This window comes from Macadamia integrifolia, chromosome 6 (genome assembly GCF_013358625.1).
Source record: "Macadamia integrifolia cultivar HAES 741 chromosome 6, SCU_Mint_v3, whole genome shotgun sequence".
NCBI classification, from domain to species: Eukaryota; Viridiplantae; Streptophyta; class Magnoliopsida; order Proteales; family Proteaceae; genus Macadamia; species Macadamia integrifolia.
The window spans coordinates 3,239,275-3,267,125 of record NC_056562.1 but is presented as its reverse complement, the minus strand read 5'-3'; the positions used below and the strand labels follow the sequence as shown (position 1 = coordinate 3,267,125).

The following is a 27,851-nucleotide window of genomic DNA, read 5'->3' as shown; positions in this document are numbered from 1 at the left end:
TTTCCCTTTATATATTTGCATACACTCATTGTTGAGAGAGGGTGAATTTATTTGAATGAAATTAGTTTGATTTGTGTTTGTGAACTTGTGCGTTTCCCCCTTTCTCCCCTGCTATTCTGGTTTTCCCCGTCTTCCCTAAGGCTGCCCCATCAACTGGGTTGGGCTCGGATGGTTTGATTTGAGTTAAGATGAGAAGGCTTGTAAGGTTTGGGTTCGAATCAAGGTTTACAGTATCGGTATTGGGTGATTTTGAGAGGTATCACATCCTATCCTATTGAAGATATGCAAGATAACAAAAATGGTTAAAATATGCTTGGAAATACACTTTTGGAGCAAAAAACAATATAAATAGGCAATATATAACATGTATCATACATAAATACTAAAATGGAGAATACCGTACAATGAGATAGTGCATTGAATTGAAATTGTTATAAAGGATGAGGTTTCTTATATGTAGTAATACTCTAATGCCATGAAGAGTGTCGTGGTGGCTCAAACTCATAGCTGGAAGGGTCTTTAGGAATAGGATCGACTAGGATGATGTTGTGCACCATCCGAACATAGGTAAAATTTTGACCCCAATCGAAATAGTTATTGTGATGTCTCTCCCTCTCATAATGGAATCACTTGTATTGCTCTGGAGTGGCGAATGCCGGTAAAGTACCATGTCCATAAATTCCATACCTCGAAGAAGCCCTTTGTCTATAGCCTGAAGAAGCACCTGAAGAAGCATATTGTCCATGGCTTGATGATGGATCGGCAAGATCCGAACTCGTGCTCAGTGACTCCATGCCCCTTATAAGCATATCACTGTCATTTGGATTGAGGGGACACTTACTTTTCCGATTGTAAGCTTGTGGCTGTGGGAGAGGACCATAATCCTCATCTGGGGTTGCATATGTGTACGTGTACTGGTGTACCCTGCCTCACATGTGAACTGCAACCCTTCATAATACTGTGAAACCCCCAACCACCACCACCACTGCGGTTTTTTTCCTGTGTTCTTTCGGTTCTCAGTTGAGAATGAACCTACATGTGGGTTTTAAGAGACGTATCGATTGTATCACATTGTATCACACCGTATTGTGCGGTATCGGCTGACATGGTGGGATGCACTAACCTTTTAAAAAAATAGAAACGTATCTCACCATATCGTATCGATACCCACCGATATTGATACGTATTGGTTGATACGATACAATATGGTGGGATACTTTAAACCATGCCTGTGCATAAGCATTGGATGAATTGATGACAAGCAGATTCTCCTTCATGCATCATAAGCAAATGTGAGAAAAAAATACAACTTTTCCTCACTCTCTTTTGAGATCTTTTACAAGGTTTTACCTTTCACTCACCTCCACAGCCAACAATTTGTACTTGGCAGGGAGAACAGTCAGATTTTCCAAATCAACTTGAAAAGATAATCCACATGGCCATGTGGTTGGAGGTTGAAGCCAAAAGAAAGGATCTAGAAGTAAAGTTGTGACTATTTTGTCCAGTTCGTAGGGGGATAAAAGTACCCAAATATGCAATAAAACAAGTGTGTTCCTGAAGTAGATTCAAGTCTCTCCTAAATTGTAAGTTGCAGACCAAGCTTCCCGTATGGAAGGAAACAACTGTCACTCATGGTCCGATTTTTAGCCTAATTAATCTAGAGAGCCTAAGGAACCTAGAGAAAAGTAGATCTCCCCAACAGGGGGTCCTCGCTGTCTGACACGTCTCCCATCCTCCATCTCAAATTTTATAAATTGTAGAAAAGAAGGAACGAATCCCACACCAAGTCTCTAATTGCTTTGGAATTAATGGACAGGATCCCAGTTGGCCAATAAAAATTTGATTATGGATAAAAGATCACATCGGCATTATTTTAATCTATTTGATCTTCTGTTTTGTGTTGAAGCATACCACTATAGCGTAATCAGATTCAGGTTTGAAACCCCTTTTGATTGATATCCGGACAAATATAGCCTTTGATAATTTTGGTTTCAATTTTTAGTCTTTTCAAATTCGTCATGCCATGATGTAACGACAGAAATGTAAAATAGGTGTTCTGTCTGCTGCTTCTTCAGTATTGAACTTACCTAGTCTTGAAACTTTTTGCTTATTTTCTTTTGTATTAGTTATTGACTTGCTGTGATATTCTTTTGCTGTTGGTCTTATGATTTTGTTCATACTTATTGATTTGCTTCTTTATTCAGAACAACCTTGATGAGCTATTCATGCTCATGCACTTCCTCGATGATGGAAAGGTCAGTAATACTGCAGCTTCCATGCAGGTTATGAATGGGAAGTCGGATGGTTCTGAAGAGCTTGAGATTACTGTGTAGCTTTTATGATTAGTGGTTTATGTCAATGCTTGCAGTTTGGAAGTTTGGAGGAATTTCAAGAGGAATTTAAGGATATCAATCAAGAAGAACAAATTGCCAGGCTTCATAAAATGCTGGCTCCACATCTTCTTAGAAGTACAAACATCATTCTTTACTATTCATGTTTTCTCCCATTTTACTTTTAATTCATTCTATGTTTTCATTCATAATGGTTAACACCATGTATTTCTGTTCTTGTGAATCTGGAATTTGGTCATCTTGGTGTTGTTTCTTGTTATGATCATGATGCTTAAAATGAGTTGTCGGCCCATGTGCCAAATGATGGTCAGATGCGTTGTGCTCCATAGCATATGACAATGATTGGATTGGCCCCTTTGAAGTTAATTAGATGTTAACAGACTGCAATTGAAGGAAAAAGAGGGGACAGGAAACACTGAGACCAGAGGCCTACCTAGCATGGAAAGAAAAGGACAGAAATTGCATCAGGACCAGTAGACTTAATAATAAGAGACTCCAGCATGCCTTATTCTGACCAGTCTGCCTTGGAATTAGGGCTCATTAGGTGTGACAAAGGATGTTTTCCCATTGTTTTAGGTGGTTAAACTCATTAATAAAGTCTACCTATCTGGAAGTACATTTTTCTATCCACTCTAAAACTAGTACTTATTTGATCTATCTTGAGAAAGGATTGCCATGTTGGTGTTTGCGACTCATGAATAAAGTCTACCCATAAAGCTACTACGAAGGACCTCCATATGGTCTTCATTGACTTGGAAAAGGCCTGCGACAGAGTACCTAGAGAGTTAATATGCCATGTCATAGAGAAGAGCGAGGTATCGAGTAAATATCTGGATATAATTAAAGATATGTATACTGATGTGGTGATTAGTGTGAGAACCAATGGCGGTCAAGGTAGAAAATTTCCAAATACTATTGGGCTTAATCAAGGATCAACTTTAAGCCATTATATGCTTGCAATTGTAACGGATGAGTTGGCCAAAAACAGTCAAAGTGAGGTTCCATAGCAAGGGTCCTATTTCGACTTGTGATCTTGCCATTTCGCCAGGATCTCGCCTGCCTCACCTCAGAATTGAAGAAACCGTCCCAACCAAGGTTTTTGGTGCTTATCTTTGCCAAATTGCACTTGAACATCCTCAACATCAAAATCAATCGTTAGAGATTGAAGATTGAAACTTCAACATAAACTTTTGGAGCTCCATTTTTTCTTGGGAACACTTGTAGATAGAAATTTAAAAAAAGAAAAATTAAAATTCTCAAGAACCACTAACTTAGATATTGTGTAGAATAGTCTAGGGTAGAGCTCACCTACACCATAGACTAATAACCTTGGGTTTGAAGTCAAATTATCATTTTGAGTGATTTTTAAAAATCTAATGTTTCCACTGTGTTTAAAAGGCCTAAAATAGGCTAGATGGCAAGTTTCAGGGGCTAACTTGGCCTTATGGCCTCCGAAACTATCCCTAGGGAAGATAGAGTGATCTGGCCTCCCTTCCCATTTGGATCCTTCTCCTCCTTTTCTGCGTGGCAGCTAGTCCATTCCCCTGGTACTCATTGTCCCTAGAAAAAAAATTACCTGGTTCAAATTCCATATCCCCTGTCACAGCTTCACCGTTTGGAGAGCCTTCTCCAACAGTCTCCCGACCCAAGGTTTCCTCATCCACCGCCACATGCCTATGTCTCCCTCTTGCTTCCTTTGTTGGAATGGCTCTGAAAATACCAATCACCTCCTCCTTAAATGCCCCTTCTCCTCTTTTGTCTGGAAAAAAGTCTTTACCCTCTGCTGGCCTTCAAGAAGATCTCTCCTCCCCCTTTCTTGAGTATGGATTTGGTTGACATGGCCTTTGTTGGTAAGACCATCTGTGACATTGCTGGAAAACTTGCCTTCGGAGCGGCCATTACCCACATCTGGATGGAGTGTAACCTTCGTAGATGAACTTCCAACCCCAGGTCTTTTGACAAGATTTGGAATGCCATCTACTTTGAGGTCACCTCTAAACTTGCCCTTCTGCCTCTTACTCCGGATTTTAGGTCCCGTAGGGACATTCATATTGCCTTCCCTCTACCCTCCCCCCCCCCCCCTTCCCATTATGAGATGTAGCATCTTTTCTTGCTTTAGTTTTCTTTCTTTGCCCTTAGGGGTTGTATATTCCCCCTCCCCCTTTTTCTCCCTCCTTTGTAATGAATTCACACACCCCCCCCCCCCCCCAAAAAAAAAAAAAAAAAAAAAAAAAAAACCAACATGCCGAAGTCTTAAGGATGTCCAATTAAGAATCTTGGACAGAATCACTAGGTATAAGAACTAATAGTGAAAGAACAATCTTAACAATGAATTGCAGGGCTTCAGCAGGCTATAATAGAAGTCAGAATTAAAAGACTGGACTGATAGCAATAAGAAAAAAACACTATTAGCAGATTGCTAGAACCAGAATATTAGAGAGAATATAATAGAACAGATTCAGAAATCAGACATGTAACAATAACTGACATTAGCTTAAGCAAGTGACCAGAATAGAATATTACAAGGGATATGAGAGAAGACAGATCTGAAATCGAATGACTTACCGACAAAATGTGGAAAGAGTGACTGACCTGCAACAGTCTAGTGTGGTTGCTGAGCTCTCTGTCGTTAGCTCATGCAATAGTCGAACAAGGAAGGGAATGTTAAGGTATCAATTGCAGGAATAAGAGGGGAAGATATGGATATTGATGGAAGAAAGAGAGGAGAAAAAGGAGAAAAGTTAGGAGGCAGCAAGGTGCTGCAGGGGTGGGGAAGAGGTTAGAATAAAGGGGTGAGGGAATAGACAAGAGAGAGAACAGATAGATCAATGGGAAGGGGAGGGTACTAACTGTTTCAAAGGATGTCTATTCCATTCATTCCATTGATGGGGTGAATACTTATAAGGCTCCAATTTTATGAAGATAACAACTAACAGGACATAGAAACTCAATGGAAAGTAGGACTCTTACTTTTCAAATATATGAGACCAAAGAAATTTCATTTCTAACTGTAAGACTGACTTGCAATGGACATACTTAGGCCTGACGACTCAGGTAATGAGTAGAAATTAGAAGATATACAAGAATGATCTGGATAATTAAATTAGTCCCAACAGATCCTAGCTACCAGCGATGGTTCTTATATGGACCCAAAAACTGAGCCCATTGGTTCGGGTTTTAGGGCCCGTTTGGTAACTCTCTCAGGATGATCGTTTCTGTTCTTTATTCCATTTTGGAACAGAAACAGCCAAAAAAGCGTTTGGTAAATTCCTTTCTATTTCTGTGCCCAAGGAATGAACCGGTTCAAAAACTCATCCCAAGGGTGAAAATCAAGTAACACCTTTTAGGTTTTTCTTCATTTGAAAATCATCTTACGGAAATACAATATAAAAATTATTGCCATTTTCTTGATAAAACCTCTCAAAACCCAAAATCCATTCAATCTCGTTCAACAAGGAGAAGCCACTGCTAGCCTCTTCTCGCCGATCACCGCTGCAAGTCGCTGATGGTTGCCAATCTTCACCACTCAAACCTGCTAGAACCGAGACTACTGAAGGCCCATCTCGCCGCTAGACACAGCCCGCCGTGCAAGAGAGTTCAATGCTCGTCTCAGACCTCTCCTCCTCTCTCAGATCTCTTCTCCAGCTTCAATCTCAGCTAGTCTCATCTTGCCATTGTCATCTTTCTCATGTATGAAGATAGGGAATCTCAATCGCAACTCTCAATCGATCTCACTCCCAACCCCCACCCCAGAAAGAAAACGAAGATAACTCTCAATTCCTTCTTCAATCGATCTTCTCAATAGCTGTTCTTTTTGGTGTTGTTTCTGTCTTTTTGGATTTTGTCTTGTATTGTGGTGACAACGGTTTCGGGCTTGAGTAATTCTAGGGTTTCTGGGTCTAAATTTGGTTTAGGGATATGGATTCAGATCAGGAAGATGTGTATGAATATGGGGATTATAGGGATATGGATTCAGAGGATGATGATATGTATTGAGAGAACAGTGTCTTCCCAATTGAGTTCAAGATGTTTGTAATGAAAATCAACAAGAGGTGTAGGATGCTAAGTCCAGCACCAAGAGAATGAAAAATTAAGGAGTTGTTACTTTACAGATTGGTTGATGTGAGGGTTTCAAAACAGAGAGAGGGTTAGGTGTGAGTTGGACCTGAACACAATGGTTGATGTGTCTGTATTTCCCTAGATTTGATGATTTGTTCTCTATCTTACAGAGAAATAGTTGAACAAATTCAAGTTGTTGTTTATCCATTAGTTGTTGCTTTAGCTATGATTAAAGGTACTGAATTTATGGATATTTACCATGAAAAACAAGCATTTTTTGGAATCTGAAAGAGCTCATGGATACCTGAAAAACAAGCATTTTTTGGAATCTCCAGAATAGGTTTTACCAAATGCCATTTGGTTCAGGAACTCTCCTGAGAACAGTTCCAGAGCAGGTTTACCAAACGCCCAAATAGAGTCAAAAGATCATCTTATAATGAAGGAACACAAATAAATGATTTTGCCGAAGAACAGCGTTCTCAGAACAGAATCGTTACCAAACGGGCTTTTAGAGTAGATTTCTTGGGCTTAAGTTTCCAAAGCATGGGTTTTAGATTAGATTTCTTCCAGCCACTCTAATGCTGCTGCATCATAGGATACAGCCCTGTGGGGAAACATGTATTCTAATCCAACATCATGTAAAGAAAGATGGAAAGAAAATCTATGAGGAAAACCCCAAAGTATTAACCATATTTGGACAAAATTAGCAAGATTACTCTTCCTCTCTCCCTGAACTGTTTGTAGTCCCATTTGATCTCTGTAATCATTGGGAGAGTGGTGTACCTGCTGAGATTGAGGTGGAAGGCACTGTTTTGCAGGGAGATTCTTCAGTGGTTCCAAATCTGTTTGATGAGTACCTTACAGCTATTCATCATAAGCTACTAAATAGAGAAAGGCCGAAAGTCCTCTACACCCAGCATTTTAATTTTGTTACCCTTTTGTTGATTTAACTCCTCACGGTAGCCTGGATTGGTCAGAGGAGCCAATGTTGATGGTGATGGTCGACTATGGAGCTGGGACTTGTATCTTTGATAGAACCATACTTAGACAATGTACCAAGCCTCCCCTTTCCATGATATTCAATTAACCACTTTGTGGAAATTTCCGGTGTTATCTCGTTGAGCCAGCACTTTCTGTTTCCAATAAATTTCTTCCCTTCTGAGAAATATATATAGCTACTTAGCTCCTAAACAAGCACTCTTCTGTTTTAGCTAGAAGGCCTTGTTCTTCCTCCCTGCCAAGGTCAGGATTAAATGCTGCAGCATCTTCTTATGTTTCATGCTGTCATTCTTTTGTTCCCTTAAGTAAGCTTCCTTTTGAGAACATTAACTTTTGATATTCGTGCAGAGGTTGCCATCCATATGCCTTGATGTCTTCCAAGCCCCACCATCCTTGGACCATTAACAGAAATTCTGGTGTATCAAGCCACCACTTCTCAAATTGGAATGGGAACTTACCTTGAGAGTTGAAACCCACTGTGATCATAAGGCTTCAGAAGCTCTCTGGTTGACAATTTTTGCATTGTGTAAATAATTAGATGTTCTTAAAATCTTATACAAGTAAATTCATGGTTTAGCACCAAAGTTTGAGAAATTCAACTCTAAGATAGTTGTAGGCGCGTTAGTTGACTTGGGAGCCTTCTTGTTGTCGCCTTGTTTTTGGACGCTCTCCAATGCCTTGCGTTGCCTAGATGCTGTGACAGCTATGACTCTAACTGGGCTTGGTTTGGTAGCTCAAACCATAGGTCTGGTTTGGAGGGACAGTGCCTTTTTAGAGTTAAGGTAATCTGTGATTTGGACTGCCACCCTGCCAAGTTGCTTCCTTCATTTGCATTGAGCTATTAGTGTAATGCTTTTCTTGTATGTAAAGTTTTTATTTTTCTGTAGCTTTTTGCTGGTGGTTATCGTCAAGGATCAAAACTCTTTCTCTCTTTCTCTCTCTCCATATTAATTATAAACTAAAGTTACTTGAGATTGGTGGAAGACTGATTGCTTACTGTTTGGTGCAACTGTAGGAGTCAAGAAGGATGTTATGAAGGACCTCCCTCCCAAAAAGGAGCTTATTTTACGAGTTGAATTAAGTAGCAAGCAGAAAGAATACTATAAGGCAATTCTCACCCGTAACTATCAGTTACTAACTAGAAAGGGTGGTGCACAGGTACTACTGGCTTGACTCTTGTGTTTGGACCATCCAACATTCCATAGCAAATGTGCTAATGAACTCATGCAAGCTTTGTGAAACAATTGCATGCTGCTCTTTTATGTTTGATCCAGATTTCTCTTATCAATGTTGTTATGGAACTTCGCAAACTTTGCTGTCATGCTTACATGTTAGAAGGAGTTGAACCAGAGATAGAAGATTCAGATGAAGCTTACCGGTAATTTCATGTTATGTGGTTTTATGATAATGTTGACTTCTTTTCGTGATCTATATGGATTTGTGGTTTTATTCATCATGATTCTAAACTATTAAGGCGCAGTTGATTTGTTTTGCGTGTCTCATTGTGTTAGAATGAGATCATTAACTATTTAAGTCTTACTTGTGAAGCAATTTTCTGTGCAGTCGGAGTAGAATCTTAATTTTCTTTAGATGATTGATAGTTGGTACTCAAATTTCTTTCCATTAACCCCCCCCCTTTAGAGATGTTTCTGTGAAAGTCTAGTGTGTAAGTGGGAAATTTGTGTAATTGGCTCATTAATATCGATTTTGATTAATGAATCTAAGGTAGGAAGGTTGAGTAGGGTCTGCACGCTCCCTATCGATCTCCTTTTTCTCCCTCACTTCTCTTCTTTCTTCTCTGTCCTCTCTCTCTCTCTCTCTTTCATTTATTGTTTAGTGAGGTTCTGATTCAGTTACAGAATCTATAATTTCTGTTAGTGAGTTTTTCTTGTTGTATGATGTTTCTTTTCCTTCTATCGCCAGGCAACTGCTAGATTCTTCTGGGAAATTGCACTTACTGGACAAGATGATGGTGAAGCTCAAAGAACAAGGGCATAGAGTCCTCATTTATACACAATTCCAGCACATGCTGGACTTGCTGGAAGACTACTGCTCATACAAGGTATATTTCTGATGCAAGTTTGGTTTCTTTCACATGGTGGACAGCATTATGGAGAACATGATAACATTTGGTTTGCTCCCCTTAGAACTTTGGTCTGATGCTCTATTGCACTCGTTTGTAAGAAATGGTTGTATGAACGGATTGATGGAAGGGTTGGTGGAGCTGAAAGACAAATTCGCATAGATAGGTTCAATGCCAAAAATTCTTCCCGATTTTGTTTTCTTCTGTCTACAAGAGCTGGGGGTTTGGGTATTAATCTTGCAACTGCCGACACTGTTATAATATATGACAGGTATATCTTTGGTTTCTTTAATTAATGGTATCAATTTTCTTTTCCCAGATTTTGTATTCTGCATTCTATAACCTGTCTTTCCCTCCACAGTGATTGGAACCCCCATGCTGATTTACAAGCAATGGCTAGAGCTCATCGACTTGGTCAGACGAATAAGGTAAAGTTTTATTCCTTAATTAGTGGCAAGGAAGTCAATTAAAGTGTTGTTGGTTTAATGGTTTTTATGGTTGTCATTTGTGGCATCTTTTAGTGGTTTTTATCACACTTTGCAGGTAATGATTTATAGACTCATAACTCGTGGTACAATTGAAGAACGGATGATGCAGATGACCAAGAAAAAAATGGTTTTAGAGCATCTTGTTGTTGGCCGGCTTAAGGCACAGAACATTAATCAGGTATGCCTTTTCTGTTTATTTCTAGGGAACCATTTTTCCTTTTTCAATCATTAGATGGAGCTTTTCAAGGCCATCTAGAAAATATAACTGCATTCCCTCTTCCAAGTAAAATTAGAAAATATATGAGCTGTCTTATGATGAATAATGATATTCCAAAAAATAGAAAAGCATTCTACAGGTTCCTTCGTCTCCCCCCCCCCCCCTCAATAACTTTCTGTTTCATGTCTTTGCTTTGCAGCCTCAATTTTTTTGGGGTACAGTCAGCTCTATAATGTTATTCTGGTTTGATATTTTATCGTTCATTATTTTTTTCTGTCGAAGTTCTTTTGGAGTTTACAAAAAAGTTGGATGTCAGTGGTTTGCTGTGGAAACTTTAGTAGCTAAGAGCCTAAGAATTGTTTTTTCCTGCAAAGTTGAATTGAGAATTTGTTTCCTGTAATCTAACAAACTGAGTCATTTTAAACATGTTGAATTAAGTTGAAGTTATGGAAGATATTTTACATTTTGGCGATAATGGCTAGGGTCAAACCCTTTACCCTAACCAAGGAACTTCTGTGAGAAGTGACTGATCCTAGATTCAAACCTAGTGGTGCATGACTGTGTGCAAGGTTCCAAATTTCAGTTTTGACCAGGCTTTTGACCCTTGCTGAAGCTGAAATATACCATAAAAAATCTGTGAAATGGGATCGAAATTTGGTCCATTTCTTAGGTCAACTTGAAATGGTCATGTCGGTGGCCAAATGGTGAAAGTTTTCCTCGAAACATCTTATAGTGCCTACTTAAGCATGTTTATACATATTTGAATATTAGATTGAAAAAAAAAAAACCCCACAAAGTGGTCGTTTGGCTTCAGGCCCTAGGTTGCTAATGCATTTAGGCCATCTTTGGTATCATTTTTCCTTTTTATTTTTGTTCACAAAAATTTTTTTGGCTGCATTTGGTATCATTTATGGAGCTTGTTTCTATTTTAAAAAAATTGATAAAACAAAAAAAATCAAAAAGAGATCAAGAGTCATTTATGTGTTTTGGTCAAAATTGATTTTCAATTATTTTTGAGCTGAACTTTAAAGAGCACATGCTTAAAGTCCCAATATGGAGGGGTAACCAAGGATTAAAGTATCAGTATCGGTCGGCCAAAATTAAGATACGTATCAGAGGGTATCGTATTGGAGATATGCTAAAGATACGCACATAAATGGATAGGAAAAACTTTTTTATACACTTTTGCATAAAAAAATTGTTAAAAAAAGCTATTGATAACATATATTATGCATGAACACTAAATTGAGGGTACTGCACTAAGAATTCAAGGTTTGTAGTTGTCCCATAAATGTAAAATCCTTGTTCCCAACCTTGATTTCTACTTTAGTTAGAGAGAAAAATGGCTGGCAGCAACTTTGGAATAAAACTCCTCAAAAAATTGTGTGTTTCTGAAAAATGACTCATCTTGGCCATTATTTGACCGTAGCACTGAATCGGTATGTATTGGTGTACATACCGATATGCACTGATACGTACTGATACATACCGAAACGTACACTTCACCTCAATTTTGTATTTTCCAGAGTATCGGTACATATCGGTGCGTATCGTATCGGTGTGTGTCGTAGGATACATATCGATACGAAAGGATTTTAAATATTCCATGTATCGTATCGGCCGATCCGATACGGTACGGTACGTTATGTACCGATACTTAAAACCATGGGCGTAACGTAGTCGTTTGCTTTGTAATTAGAAATCCATGCCCCTTGTCCCCTCTTCTTTAGTCCAAAGTGGAGAAAATAACTGGGTGAAGGGAATCTCTTCACCCATTTATTCAAAAAACAATTTTGCACAGAGATACCAAACTATTTCTCACCAAAAAACCATTTTTGTCATGTAGTTATCAAACCATTTTTATATTTTGATAAAAAGTGGTTTTCATTAATGATTTTTGTTGAACAGGTAAAAATCAAAAAGAAAAATGATACTAAAGAGGGCCTTAGTAACTTACTGTATCCTTTCATTTATATAGACTATTGGCCCTATTCTACACATTATTTAGTCCTATGACATACGACGTTCAATAACTATAATTTAAATATGAAATAGTATTAAAGAGCCATAACATTAGAAAGTAATACACAATGTTGACTTTTTCATGTCCGTTTTGCCAAAATTTTGATTGAGACCTCGTAAACCTCTCATATTGCTGGAGATTTTGTTTCGATCATTGTCAAAACCGAGAAAAACTGTTAAAATTTGGTTTTCAACCAAATTTTCGATATGACTGTGGACAGGAGGGAAGTGTTGGGAAAAGCATTGTATTTATGATAGACTAGAAAAAAATACGATAATGTTTTTTTGGATGGAGAGACATGGTTTGGGATGAGGTGGGTAATTGGATTAGAGTATGCGATGAAATTTAAACTAATCCATACTATTGAATGGGGTTCCTAATTCCTAGGAAATCTTTCCCTGGACATGGAGGATGACTTAGTCAAGTAGACCACTCCCCTTTCGTTTTCACCCCTTGGAATGATGTGCTTAGTGTACTACAACACATGGCTAGTTCACTGAGCTTTCTAAGGGTTTTAGGAGGGATTTAGACAATGTGAATATTGTATCTCCAGTTTGTGGGTGACACCATCTCATTTCTGAATTCATTGGGTGATTGTTGGGCAATACGGTAGATGCATTGAGGTGCTTTCTAGAGATTACAAGGTTGAGAGCATAGTTGTCAATGTGACTAGGTGAACCGAGGCGCTGGAGGGGCGCTACGGTTACAAGGTGCCTGCCTATGCATGCATTAAGGACTATATGTAACACAACAATGTTATATTATGTAATTATGTTTAGGGAAAAAGATTGATGCCAGGCTGTGTACCATACGCTAACGCATCCTTGTGTTATTTCTCTCCTCCCTCCTATTAAATGGCATATCTGCCTGCTATTTTGGGACGAGAGAGAGAGAGAGCTCAATCTCTTATGTCTATATGCAACATAGAACTCATATCAATGCAATATGATATAACTATTTTACTAATGGCCTGATAGCTATTGTGAGAAAATCATCATATAATAAGCATATGATATTATATAAGCATATTCATCGAAAACAATGCACTAAGCCTATATCAATGTAACCTCAGCTGCAAGATAAAATGTTCTGGGCTTGAAGTCCCCCCCATCGCCTGGAGTCAAAACCCTAATGCTAACACTAGAGAAAGGGTATTAGGACGCTGCTTGGAGCAGCGTGGCCTCATGCTGGGCTGCCCCCCCCTCCCTCCGCTTTCTTTCTTCTTCTTCTTCTTCTTCTTCAGGGAGGTCGTGCTCCACCGTTGCCGTCTCCCCATCCCTTTCACTCTCGTCTCGACCCTGATCGGGTGTTGATCTTGCTGGAATCCCCCGATCCACTCTGTAGGTCTCTTTGGCTCCTTCTTCTCCTAGCATTCTCAGGGATTGCCGTCTGTTGCTCTTCTTCATCTTCTCCCTAGAGTTGCTGCTTTGATCGGGTTTCGCCTTGTCGTCGTCCTCCGCCGCTCTGTCCTGCTCTCTATCCTCTTCGTTAGCCCCTCCCACCTCTGTCGACGCTCGCCGGGCTTGCTGCCGCTCACCCTTGAGTCACTGCATTGTATGAGTATGCCATTGCGCCGCTAACCTCGACATGCTTTCCTCTGGATACTTGGCTGACCAACTCCCTGATTGAATCAGTCTAGTGGTTTCTTGGCAAGCTCGCTCGGCCGACAACCGTCGTTGTCGCCGTCACCCTCTGAAAGGCCGGCGCCCCCTTCTCGGCTGTCTACTTCTCAAGGCCAACTTCTCTCTTGGCCGTGGCTCTCCGCAAGGCCCGCGCCATGCCATCGTGCCTACTGTTTCCTCCGGAATGCCGGTTCATGTTTTGGCGGTTGGAAGTGATAGTGTTGAGATACGGTGCTAGGGTTTGGTGGAACCCTACCTCTTTTTTTCCTTTTTGCCCCTCCTCCTTTGGGCTTCTTGGTTTTTGTCAGCCTATATTGGACTTTTGTTTTTTATGTTGTTGGGCCTTGGACCCAAAAAAGATCCTAAATGCGTAGGTGACACCTTGATAACTATGACTGAGAGCAAAGATTGAAATATCGGTATCGGTCGCCGTATCAATCGGCCAAATTTAAGATACGAATCGAAGGGTATCGTATTGTATCAAAGATGCACTAAGATATGCTAAAGACATGCACATAAATGCACAAGAAATACATTTTTATACACTTTTGCATAAAAAAAAAGCTATATATATAACATGTATCATGCATAAACAATTAAACACTGAAATAGAGAGTATCGTACTGAAAGACAAGTGTATTCAATGGAAATTGTTGAAAAGGATGAGGTTTCATTCATTTTTTTCTATTATCATTGCCATTGCCATTTTGATGGGTGTCATGAGTGTCATGATGGTTCATATTCATTACTAGGAGCTTTGTCTTGAATAGGAGCTAGTAAGATAAGTACTTGTCGAATATAGTATGTAGGCATACTGTTTCCATTTATTTTGTGATAAAACTTTGAATCTGAGCACAAATCTTGTTTTTTGTCATCAATCATGGTCACATAATGTTCGTCTAACCTAAATGCATGTTCTACATGCAACAAATATGTCGAAGAAACAAGATTTAACAAAAAAGTTCAAGTTTTTGAAGAACTTACCCAAAACTGAGGTTTTCTTCAAAACCTTGATTTAGGGCTTGAATCTTTCCTTCACACAACTTCTAGAAGCCCTTTGTTGTCGTTTTTTGCCAGTTTGTAGAAGCCCCAAGTTGATTTGGTGTGTAGTTTAAGAGAAAAGAGAGTTTGATGAAGTGCAAAGTGGAGTTCTCCCTTCAAAAGTCATGTTCTGTCGGTTACAAAAGTAGCCTGACCATTAAAGTGATATTATCGAACTATATCTACCAGTACTGCTCGAAACGTATTGATATGTACCGATACTTATGGAAAAATTAAATGTTCGGCTTCAACTGGATGTATCTGTGAGTATCGTGCGTATTAGAGGCTATTGGAGAGTGTCGTATAATACTCTTCGATACAGAACAATTTAAACAAAATTACATGTGCCGTATCGGTGGTATCGTATCTATGGCCACCGATACTGATACGTATCGGCTGATATGGTATGATACACACTGATACTTCAAGCCATACTTGAAATTTAACTTAGGTCAGTCAATGGTGGCTGGGATTGATTTGTCTATGAAGCTGATGGATCATTTTGCATTCATCATCTTGGGGCATGATCCATTTGCGTGGGTGATGAATATTTAGGGCTTCCTATAGGTGATTATCCTAGGCGTGTGTCATTTGCTGATGCAGATTAATTACCAAAATAGGCTTGTTTTATCAGGAATAAGCCTAAGGTTGGGTTCCATACATGTTAGACCTTTGATTCCATGTGTTTTGAGTGTAATAGACCACTTTTATGGGTCTAAAAGGGGGCTCTAAGATTGAGTACGAGATTACTAGTTAGTTTCCATTTTCATTAGTTTCCTTTTTAATTGGGCTTGATTTGAGTTATATTTGTTTCCTTAGGAGTCAAGTTATTAATTGAGTCAAGTCATTAGTAGTTAGTTTCATTTTTCAACTAGTTTCTAATTTTCAGTTAGCTTTTAATTTCAGTTTTTAGTAACTATTGTATTAGGAGAATATTTGGTTTCCTTCTTGAGGAACCTTCTATTTTGTAATTCCTCCCCCATTAACATTATAAATAAAGAAGAGGAGTCCCCTAAAAGCCTAGAATGATTTTGATAAAAAAAAAAATGGCTGTTGCTATTGTCTTCTTTATAAAGAGTTGTCTTGTGTTTGATCAAGGCTGAAGGAATTGGTGTTTGATCCAATTGACTCCTTGCGGCGTGAAGTCCAGGAGGTCTACTTCAAGTATTATTCTCTTAAGATTTTATATCTCTTTCAAGACTTATTAGGGCTGCAAATACCAGGTACAATTCCTTCTATTTCTGCCCAGAATTTTCTGCAAAACAGAGCTTTCGGCCCTTTCTGGTTTAGTCAGTTCCAGCTGTCAGAATGACCCCATTTTTTGGTAGAAGATCCACCTCTGCCCAGGTTAGGTTCCATCCAAGTTGGAGCCCTATCTGACCTCAGAATAGTGAGATATAAAAAATCTCCTTTTTTTCGTCTTTTAGTTACCTGCAGGTTCTGGATTACATTCTGTAGAGTTAATGCCTGCTACTGGAAGTTTCTGGACTGCTGAATCTAATTATTGTTAGTCTGAAGTTGTTAACATTCTTAGCTAGTCTCTGTTTTGGTTCTAAGTATTGTTGCTGTTCTTATTCCCATTCTGTGATGTTGTTTCTGGTGGTCGAATATATTCTGGACTGTTGTTTGAGGGTGATTTTCTGCTATATATTCAAGATTGGTTTTGGTTGTTCTTTAATCTAAAAGTTCCTGCAGATTTGAGTTTAGATGGGTGTCCAATCTAGTCCTACATTAAGTGGTATCAGAGCATGGCTGAGAACAACACCCCCACCCTAGTTTCTCTTATGGAGATGCTACAGACTATGAGGATTGAGGTGAAGGCTGAACAGCAAGCCTTACGGACTGAATTGAAGGCTGAATTGGATGTCAGGTTGTTGAATGAAGAGACCCCACCACAATAGCCTACTGGCGATTCACGTACTACACCCGAAGTAGAAACCCCATTGAATGTAGTTGCTCAGTTGACTAATAGAAGAGCAAACCCTAATCTGAGAGCACCACAGAGGGTTCCGGTAGCACAACCTACTTTTGAAGAGCATGTAAGAGGATATTTTGAAACTGAGCGTCCCGTGCAACAGAGGTATTCTGGAGATTCACAGAAGGTCAAGCTCGATCTGAAGGAGTTTGATGGGAGACATGACCCCCAATTGTTCTATGATTTGGTAGTGGCATTGGATGACTATTTCGATTATTATGAGTTACCTGAGGAACAGAAGATGAAACTAGCTCGTGCAAAGCTAGTTGGGGCTGCTCGTGAGTGGGGGAGGACCTATGAGCTAGAGTTAGAAGACCGTGGTAGAGAACCTACTAGTTGGGAGGAGATGAAGCTTGAGCTATCAGATAAATACTTGCCACGCAACTTCAGAGCTTGCATACAAGACCAGTTGAACTCTCTTCGTCAAGGGTCTATGACTGTTGCCCAGTATAGGAATAAATTTGATGCACTTTATTCTTGCACAAGCATTAGGAAGAATGAGAGGCAATTACTTTCTCAGTTTCGACTGGGATTACGAGCTGAAATTAATAGAGGAATTGGTGTTGCTGATGTGTATACAGTGTGAGATTGCTTTGACAAGGCTCTTCGAGCAGAGGAACTTATGGCACAGCCAGGTAGAAGGTTTAGTTACGAAGCTGGGGAGGTCAAGAAAATTTTTTCGGCCACTAAACCTAACACTTTAGCACCCCCAAGAGCCACAACTCCTCTATGTGAAGTGAAGATACCTCTATTCAAACCAAAAGAACTTGAAGTCAAGGTTCACATTGAAGAGATGGTTCTTGAAGCTTCAAAGACAGAAGGTCAAGAGATAAAAGATTCAACTGAAGAGTTCTACATTGAAGAGAGCATAGTAGACAAGACTGAAGACGTGGAAGATGCGGTAGTGGTTGAGATCACTCCACAACAAGTCTTTGAGATTCATGATGACAAGGAAGAGCTTGTTTCTCCAACCTTTGATGAGAAGGTTACCAACATTGATGACGCTATGCACACGACATTCACAGTTGGTATTGATTCAGAGGTTGAGCATATAGAGTTTGTTATGCCATCATGGTTCGTTGAAGAGAAAGCTCCACACCTTGAAGACTACATTCCACAAGTTTACAAGCAACCAGAGTTTTGTTTGGGAATGGTCAAAGCTACTACTGACATGTTTTCCCCTCATCACTGCAAAATTCGAGGACGATTTTTTTCAAGATGGGGAGAGTTGATATAGATTAATTACCAAAATAGGCTTGTTTTATTAGGAATAAGCCTAAGATTGGGTTCCATACATGTTAGGCCTTTGATTCCATGTGTTTTGAGTGTAATAGACCATTTTTATGGGTCTAAAAGGGGGGCTCTAAGATTGAGTACGGGATTACTAGTTAGTTTCCATTTTCATTAGTTTCCTTTTTAATTGGGCTTGATTTGAGCTATATTTGTTTCTTTAGGAGTCAAGTTATTAATTGAGTCAAGTCATTAGTAGTTAGTTTCTTTTTTCAACTGGTTTCTAATTTCAGTTAGTTTCTAATTTCAGTTTTTAGTAACTATTGTATTAGGAGAATATTTGGTTTCCTTTTTGAGGAAACTTCTATTTTGTAATTCCCTCCCCCATTAACATTATAAATAAAGAAGAGGAGGCTCCTAAAAGCCTAGAATGATTTTGATAAAAAAAAAATGGCTGTTGCTATTGTCTTCTTTATGAAAAGTTATCTTGTGTTTGATCAAGGCTGAAGGAATTAGTGTTTGATCCAATTGACTCCTTGCGGCGTGAAGTCCAGGAGGTCTACTTCAAGTAGTATTCTCTTAAGCTTTTATATCTCTTTCAAGACTTATTAGGGCTGCAAATACCAGGTACAATTCCTTCTATTTCTGCCCAGAATTTTCTGCAAAACAGAGCTTTCGGCCCTTGCTGGTTTAGTCAGTTCCAGGTGTCAGAATGACCCCATTTTTTGGTTGAAGATCCACCTCTGCCCAGGTTAGGTTCGACCCAAGTTGGAGCCCTATCTGACCTCTGAATAGTGAGATATAAAAAATCTCCTTTTTTTCGTCTTTTAGTGACCTGCAGGTTCTGGATTACATTCTGTAGAGTTAATGCCTGCTGCTGGAAGTTTCTGGACTGCTGAATCTAATTACTGTTAGTCTGAAGTTGTTAACATTCTTAGCTAGTCTCTGTTTTGGTTCTAAGTACTGTTGCTGTTCTTATTCCCATTCGGTGATGTTGTTTCTGGTGGTCGAATATATTCTGGACTGTTGTTTGAGGGTCTGGACTGTTGTTTGAGGGTGATTTTCTGCTATATATTCGAGACTGGTTTTGGTTGTTCTTTAGTCTAAAAGTTCCTGCAGATTTGGGTCTAGTTGGGTGTCCAATCTAGTCCTACATTATTTGCAAATCCTTTATAGAAAAATTGATGTAGGAGGAAAATCAAAAACTCTGAGAGGGGTTGATTGATCATATCAAGGTTCAAGAACAAGGGACTGAGATAGCTTTGATCTGTCTCAGATCTTTTCAGATGGTTCGGTTAGTTCCTGGGATTGAATCCATTGATTGCGATGGAAGACTCAGACCTAGAAAGAGCAGTTGATAAAATTTGGGAAGGATAAGATCTGATCCTATGCAGTAGAATAAGAGACTTCCAGATCAAGGTGTCTGCTAGATATAGTTCTCCTTATCTCTCTCTCTCTCTCTCTTTCACACACACACACACACACCTTTTTTTGGTTATATATTATGTCATACAGACCTTTATTTCATAGTGAGAATCGATGAGCGCATTTAATTTATGAGGATGGTAGTTGTTTGGATACTTTTCATGGTATCGTTCACGTGCTACTTGCGTTCCAGATTAAGAACAGAGAATGAATCCTAACCCATTTCCCATAACCCGATAAAACACCCCAACCCACCCATTGCCTGAACCAACAATCCCTATCGAAATTTCTTCAACCCACACCTTCTCTGCCGGACTCCTTTGTCTGCCTTCAATTCACCCTCCCGAAAATGCATCTTTTCTTCCTGCAACTCACCCTTGCCACCACTCCCGCTCCACAACTCCCTGCATAGAACCAGCTCCATAACCTCCACTGGCCCTGCAAATCAAAATGTGCTGAGAAATCCAGCTTTCTCCTGCTCCACCACACCCTTTATATAACCAGCCCCCAAACCGCCATTGGTCCTGCAAATCAAAATGTGGAAATGAAAAAACCCCTACAGCAACTGCAACCCCTTCGATTTCTCATCCCTGTGATTGCCGGCGCACCTCCCTGAAACACCATGCTTGCCAGCGCATCCAACTTGAAATCTCCCTCACCTTGGGGCTCCATGGAGAAATTGAAGGGGTTGCAGGAAAAAAAAATTAAAAAAGAGAAATGGATGAAGGGCGCTGCAGGTTTTTGCTCTTTTGGATGAAGAAAAGTTGGAGACAATGGTTATCCTCCTCTCTTATTATAGAAATAGTTCCATTGTATTTATGAAAGAAAAATGAGAAACCACCTTCATTTAAAAAGAGAATTTGATTTTTGTTGGCAAGGAAACCACCATCATATTCAATACTGGTCTTCATTATATATATATAAATCCGTTGGATGAATAGAGGCTTGCATGGTTAAAGGATATGTATTGGAACGGTATTGCCCTCAACCAATATCTATCTGGATCAGATATGGACCAATCCAGATCAATATCTGTCGTGGGGATTTTTCCCACTGCCACGCCTGGCCCTACCTCCGCCCACGCCACCATCACCATCTCCCAAAGAAAATAGAGAATCTATTGGCAGAAATTGAACAACCAAATGGGTTTCTTATTCTTTAAATACTTCAGATAGATGCGACCAAGACGATTTCAATTTCTTGAAAAAAATTCTATTTGTTGGCTATGTCATGAAATCAATACGAAATTGAAATAGAAATGACACCAAATCAGGCCTAAGATTCACTCCCATGGAGCGGGAGTGCAACAAAATGTCACCTACGAAGAGCTTTTGTTAGGAGATGAAGTGTGGGAACAAAAAGTAACCCCCACGCATGATAGGATTACTATTATTTATAGTTGATGGTTGGTTATTATAAATAAAGAAGAGGGGGGGGGGGCACGCTGCTGCCCATGATTTTGTTGCTTGAATGATTGCTCTCTTGTGAGAATGGCTGCTGTGGTGAATCACTTGCAGTTTACTAGGTGGTGAACCTTGTTAGGCTTGTTGGTGAAAGTTGACATAGGCTTGGTGGTGATACCGTTCCTTCTTTCATCTTCTTCTGTTTTCTTTCTTCTTATACGTCACTGTTCCGTCGATTCCAGAAAGCATTACACCTCCTAACGTGGTTATCAATAGGAATCTTCTTCCTTTATCATGTCTTATTCTTATATTTATTATATATATTTTGTTAATCACTTTCCTGCAGGTTTTCTACCCAGTTTTTCCTTCCTAAGGTTTCTGTTTGTCTTATTGTTACTGCCCATCTACCCATCAGTTGAATTCCATATTTTGAGGAGGAGTTCACCTCTAGTAGGGATCCGTTCGGCCACAGTCTGGAGTTTATACGAATACCAGATCTAAGTTACAGGCTTACAGTTTTCCCTCCCTCCTATACTTTCTAATTTCTGATTTCTAAAAAGGGGCGTACCCAGTGCACATGGCTCCCGCCGCTGCTGGTCTGAGGAGGTCATGATGTATGCAGCCTTACCCCTGCTTCGCCCAGAGGCTGTTTCCTAACTCGAACCCATGACCATTTGGTACAATGGAGCAACCTTACTGTTGTACCAAGGTCCACCGTACCGATTCCTATCCTTGATAGTTTGTACAGATCTAACCATTGGATCTGTCCCATTTTTGGAGTATTTTTTCAGCGGGATAATTACCCTATTTGGCTTGATTTGCGGCCACATCCAAGTGCTGGTTGTCAAGTTATTTGAGTCCCTTATGTTCTGTTTAGTTTGTTCTTTTTTTCTTGTCACTTTGATTCTGTGATTCTGTCCTGTGTTTTTCTGTCCACTAATTTATCTAGGGGGTTCATGTACCTCATCACAGTTGAAATGCGAAGTTCAATTTAGGATTAAAATTTTAAACAGAATCTTGTAGGTGCTGCCATGAAGTTGGGTTGGCACTTTTTCTGCAGGATGAAGGTAGTAGTATTCTTATTGCTTCCCCATTCTCAGTAACTTTTCTTGTAAAATTCCTGGAATGCATTTGTCAAATCCCCTTAAACAGTATGCCGGACATGTTAAGAAATGCGACTTCAAGCTCAACCCACTTAATGCTTCTTTCAGGGTGAATGTTTGCAATTATAAAATATTAGTTCACTTGAGAAAAGGTAGATGGTTTACAGTTATGCCTTTTGAAAATGTAACAAGTGTATGATCATCTCCAATTTATTTACTGCTGAATTGTTTACTTTGCACTTTGAAGTCATTTCCACTGTATGCACTCAATTTTTTTAGATATATCTGCGATGCTCTTTGTTTACTTTAAATTCTTTACAGTCCTCTTGAATGGAAAATCATATATTATTGGTTTCGATTGTATATATGTGGATTTGAAGAAGAGAAACTTGTTAAATTACTTTTAAGTCCAATTAGATATGTAATGAAATTATAACATTCGTTCTGAATTTTACCTCTAGGAAGAGTTAGATGACATAATAAGATATGGTTCAATGGAGCTATTTACTGATGAGGGTGATGAAGCTGGAAAAGCCCGCCAGATTCACTATGATGATGCTGCCATAGATAGGTAATAATTCAGCCCTTTCAGGTATATTCTCTAAGAAAAATTGAGTTATTTATACTTTAGTACTTGATTTCTGTGGGTACTGTTTATAAGATTACTTGATCGTGATCAAGTTGGTGCTGAAGAGACAACAATGGATGATGAAGAAGAAGATGGATTTCTAAAAGCTTTTAAGGTTTTGTCCTTTCTTTTATCATTCCATGTGCTTTAAAGGTTTATTCCTTATTTCCTGTCTTCTTGTGATTCTGATACTTCAGGATATGGCTCATGATCTTTTGCAATATTCTTGTTTATCTAGACCATGTATGCATTTAAGCATGCTTCCCTTAATATTATCACCATATGCTTCTTGAGTGAGGCAAATATTGACTTTTTGTGGTTGCATTGTGTTGTGTAGATTGTAGGAGGAAGAGGGGTATCATGTGGTCCGGTTTGCTTCAATAATGAACCAGTTTTTTTTATCCAAATTCAGTGTTCATGTAAGGGGTTTTTGAAATTCCTGATTCTAGTATGTGTGGGCTCAAGCTGGTCTTGTGGTTCCTATTTATTCTCTCCAATATAGCTGGCGTTTCAGGTTTCCTGTATTATAAGAAAGTAACTTTTCAGTCCACAAACAGTCTTTTCGTGAAGGTCTTCTGGTGGGGCCTAGTTAAATAAAGATTTGATGGCTGCTAGAATCTTATCAACTAGGCAAGAGGTTATCTCCAGTCAATGAGAGCTGGCGCGTGGAGTGTTTTTTCATTTTTGAAAAAGATTTTTTATTAATTTTAAGATAATATCTGGTGGGGGCCTTGGGATAAGATTTAGGATCTGCAGTTTCTATTCCTAAAAATGAGGAATCTGGCCAGCAAGGCAAGACGTGGAAGAGGTCTCTTTTTAGATTTTATTTTATTTTTAATATTTCTTTATTCCTTATTTAGTGGTGTAATCAGGATTGGGTTAACCTTATAAAGTCGTTTCCTGCATAGAGCTTATTTCTAGCATTCCTAGATTAGGAAACTTCCTCATAGCTTATTTCTGATTTATTTAATTTCTATTTTTTCTCTTGTAGTTGTAAATGAGTTATATATTTAAGGCTGTTACCTGTTAGCAGCCCATATACGATGGAATAAAAGTGAGTTTTGGCAATCTTATATGGCTGAGAGTGTTGGCCTCCATGGATGACCTCTCCGGCATGGTGCTGGCCACCAACCAGGCCCTCACCTCCCCCACCGTCATCCCCGACTGTTCGTCCCCCTCCCCGACTGGCCCTGCTTAAAATTCCCTTTTCAGTTCTGCCCCAGCCCCTTCCAAAAAGGACTTCCCCTCCACTTTGTGTCCCATCTATCGTTGAGATCTCCAAAGTTTTCAATTGCCCTTCTGGTTTGTTAGATGATGAAGCTAGTCTCTGACACAGTTCCCTGGTTGGACACTTCATGGGTAGCTGGCTTCCTTTCCAAAGCTTTCTCTTGATAAGCAGTGGGGATTGAATGGAACGGTTGAAATTTACCTGATGGATGAAGTATTTTTTGTTTCCAAACTTTCAGACAACCAAGATAAACTCCATACTTTGGATGGAGGTCCATGGCTAGCTGGCAGAAACCAATCTTTCTCCTCAATGGAATTGTCAACTACTTCAGAAATGAGCCGATCTAACCACCATTCTGCTGTGGATCTCTCTCCCATGCCTCCCCTACACTTTTGGTGCACTGAAGGCGTATTGTGGGTTCGATTCTGGGAACCTCACTCTACACTGATGCTAGAACTAAAAGAAAAGATCATCTTGCATTTGCCCACATGCATTGAACTGATAGAAGTTTCCACAGAAGAGCCTTTGCCTTCCTCCATCATGGTAAACGACAGTGACAATTTCTCGTTTCAGTAGGAAGTTGCCTACGATTAGAGCCCCCCCCCTCCCATTGTCTCGTATGTAAGTTATTCTGCCATGATTCTAAACAGTGCCTTCCCAAATCGTCTAATACTTCTGGTCCTGTGGTTATTCCTTCAAACAGTACATCTGCCACACCCCAATCCCCTTCATCCCTCTACCAACCCTGTCCATCTCTCCCGCTCCAAGGTTCGACCCACCAAACTGGCCTCTGTTCTCCTAGTTAAGGCAGGCCAAAGGTTCTCCGTCGGAGAAGGCATTGTGCCAGAGGAATCCCAGCATCTGGATCTCCATGAGGACACTCATCCTCCCTACTGCTGGTCCAAAAGGCAACTACGACCATCAGTCACAACCAATTCACAGTCCTGAGGTTTGACGATGATGTAGGCCCCTTGCAATGGTCTCGAGACTTGTGCTTCTTCTGGTAGAGGCAATCAACATGAGATCGGGTCCTTGAGCTTTTGCTTTCCCCTCAGGTACCCCTTCTAAAACTCTGATCGATGAGTCCTGCGGTGGGATTATTTGCACTCCTCCTTCCACCATCTCCCAACCCTTGCCTCCTCTCGAAGGAAATGAGGAAATCACTGCCCTTTCGGTCCCTCTATCTTTATGCCTTTCTGAGTATCTTCTCCTACGGGGCCTTCTGTTCTAGAATATTCTCTTCTCGTGGGAGGTAAGAACCAGCCCTGTCTTGGTCCTACTTTCCCTAGTCCCATTGGCCCACTACTTACCCCTCCCAGTTCCTTTGGGTGTTCTGCTCTTCTAAAAGCCCGTGACCGTCAGCAGTTTTTGACTCTCATAGACCCTATGACGATTATGCTTCCTAACCAGCCCACCCCTCTTCGAACTTGTACCAGGTTTCTGGTCGGGTCTTCCTAAGTATCTATGGTCACGAACATCATTAGTCTTGGTGATTGGGCCCCTCCAACCTCCTCCTTGTTTCTCTCTAGTGTTTGGAATGCCTATAGTCAGAAGGCATCAAGGAAGGGGTGATAAAATCATTTGGTCTTCTACCTCCTATTCAGATCCAAAGCGGCTTGAGACTTCATAAGATCTCGTAGCCTTTTAGCTCTTTCCAAAGCACCACATCCCTTGCAGAAGTATTACTCTTTGGAAGGCTCTGTCTAACTGCCTTTCAATGCAGTTCTTCCTCATCCATCTTTAGATCTCTATCTTGTCTTTGTGCTGCCTTTGTTGGAATGCATAGTTCTCGCCCCCGGACCTCGTGCTCTGGGTACGCGCTTTTTTTCATGACTTTTGCTGGTTCTATTATCTGTGATTTAATGGGTGAGCTTTCTTTTAATGTTGCCATCAACTAAATTTGGATGGAGCGTAATCTCAGGAAATGGATCTCCAACTCTTGATATCTTTGTCAAATTTGCGACGCCGTTTTTTTTTGACATTTAAAGCCAAGCTATCTTTGGTTTCTTTTTTTTTGTATTGAATCCCCAAGGAACATGCATATTGTTGTTTCCTAGGGCCTTTCTCCCTCTTTTTCTCGAAGCTTCCCCTTTGATTCTTGAGGGTTGGTCTTGTTTTGTGTTTTGTTGGTTTCTCCCCCTCTTTGGAGCTGCTGTATTCTTTTTTCTCTTTGGTAATGAATTTTATTCACCAGAAAATTAAAAGGTGAGTTTTGGCTTCGGCCTTGGTGCAGTGGCGATGCTCTACCCTTTGGATTGTGGTGATGCAGTTCTAGCCCTTTTGGTTTTGATTCCAAGAGCCTATCAGACTCTAATGTGGTGATTCAGTAGGTCGGGTTTGGTGGTGAATCCTGGGTCATGTGTGAGAGAGAGATTACACTCTTGTTCCCTGCAATCTCTCGCTAGCTTTAATGGTTTCAGATCAATTCTGCATTGGGGCTCTTTCAACTAATTGAAGTGGACCATTACTAGCTATTTAAAATATGGTATATAAAATGTGTTCTGGTATTCAGTTTATTTTTTGTGACATGTTATCGTTCTTACATGTGTCTTCAAATTACTTGGCACAACCTGCTTCTTTTAGTTCTTTGTCAGCATCTTAAGCAATATCATTTTCGGCTTTCCTCAACCTCTAATATCTTTTAATTTGCATGTATGTTTATTGGTTCTACTGGTTGTTTTCATCACATGTGGCTAAACCGCTAAACAATGTGTGGAATGACGTCAATTGGTACATAGTGGTATATGGGGATACATGGTCATACAATTCAGGATGAAAGAGTGAAAATTAAAGCACACTCCCAAAGTGTTCTGTTACAGTAATTTTTGCAAAAGAATACAATCCTTAAAACATAGTCTAGGTCTCACATCCTCTTCCTCTGCCAATTCATCTGCGACTTCATTGGCACTCCTTGGTCTCCGCTGAAAAGACATCCAATTGTGCCTTTAAAATCTTAATAGGCTTAATAAGCTGATTATAGTGCTACGATTCTTCTATAGAATGTGACATCCACCTGGTTACATTTAATGAAGCACCTTGCATTTACTTTTCTCCACTTCAACCCCTTCAGGGTTGGCATTATGGAAAAGCTTTGCATCTCTCTCTTCCCATAGACATCAGAAGAACGATAAAAGAACTTCTCTCCATAGTAAACTTATTGCCAAAAAACTATAGGATGGCACAACAAATTTTTTTACATCATCTTCTGATAACACACGATATCTGAATCACTTGCTGGATGCAGAAATGTTGCCAGACTTGTTTGCAGAAGGGAGATAATGAAATAGATTGTCAACAAATGGCACATCTCTCATGGGCGTAAAACAAACCATAGTTAAAAAACTTGCTGGTATCCATGATTAATGTTTCCCCGAACGATACGATACCCCTTTGTATGTATATTAAATTTAGTCGACCGATACGGCGACCGATACCGGTAAAATATAAAATGTATGAAGAGGACAACAAAGTATGATGAGACAAGTGCATTCAAGTGATAATGTATAAAAGATGAGGTTGTTGTAGTTAACAAAATGTTATTTTTAGTTTGGGAAAGATTTAGTGTTCAAATGAACACATCATTGCAGAGGAAAAAATCCTACTATGGTGAAATCATTCAGGTTGTTTTCACTAATCTTGTGATTCCTTGCAAAGAACGACACTAAATTCAATATTTGAGCAAAAATTCATAGTTTTGATAGAAAACTGTTCTTGCAGGAACCTGGTTTTGATCCTTGATTGCAGGTTGTTTAATTACCAAATAATGATGAAAATAATGCTACTAGAGTTGCTTTTGCCAGTAGAAACAAGGAATCAAGTTGATTTTTCCAAAATAATATTCATAAGAATTCCTTGCAGGTGGTCTCGGTAGGTGTTTTGTAGTCATGGACCATGTTATGTAGTTTATGAGAGAGTGTATTGAGTGTAATGACCATATAGGGTCATGTATCATCTGATGTAGTCGATATTTAGTGTT

At 39.6% G+C, this 27,851-nt stretch overlaps 1 protein-coding gene across 4 annotated transcripts in view; it reads left to right on the top strand.

The window, feature by feature from the left end:
• Positions 1-27,851, top strand: part of LOC122080916 (CHD3-type chromatin-remodeling factor PICKLE) — a 119,670-nt gene that overhangs the window by 46,560 nt on the left and 45,259 nt on the right. For all 4 annotated transcript variants that reach the window (XM_042647798.1, XM_042647801.1, XM_042647800.1 and 1 more), the window contains 10 exons: positions 2,205-2,255; positions 2,369-2,468; positions 8,425-8,567; positions 8,684-8,787; positions 9,333-9,471; positions 9,594-9,763; positions 9,854-9,920; positions 10,036-10,158; positions 22,481-22,590; positions 22,681-22,762. In XM_042647798.1, coding sequence (XP_042503732.1) covers positions 2,205-2,255; positions 2,369-2,468; positions 8,425-8,567; positions 8,684-8,787; positions 9,333-9,471; positions 9,594-9,763; positions 9,854-9,920; positions 10,036-10,158; positions 22,481-22,590; positions 22,681-22,762 — 1,089 coding nt within the window. The remainder of the gene's footprint in view (positions 1-2,204; positions 2,256-2,368; positions 2,469-8,424; positions 8,568-8,683; positions 8,788-9,332; positions 9,472-9,593; positions 9,764-9,853; positions 9,921-10,035; positions 10,159-22,480; positions 22,591-22,680; positions 22,763-27,851) is intronic.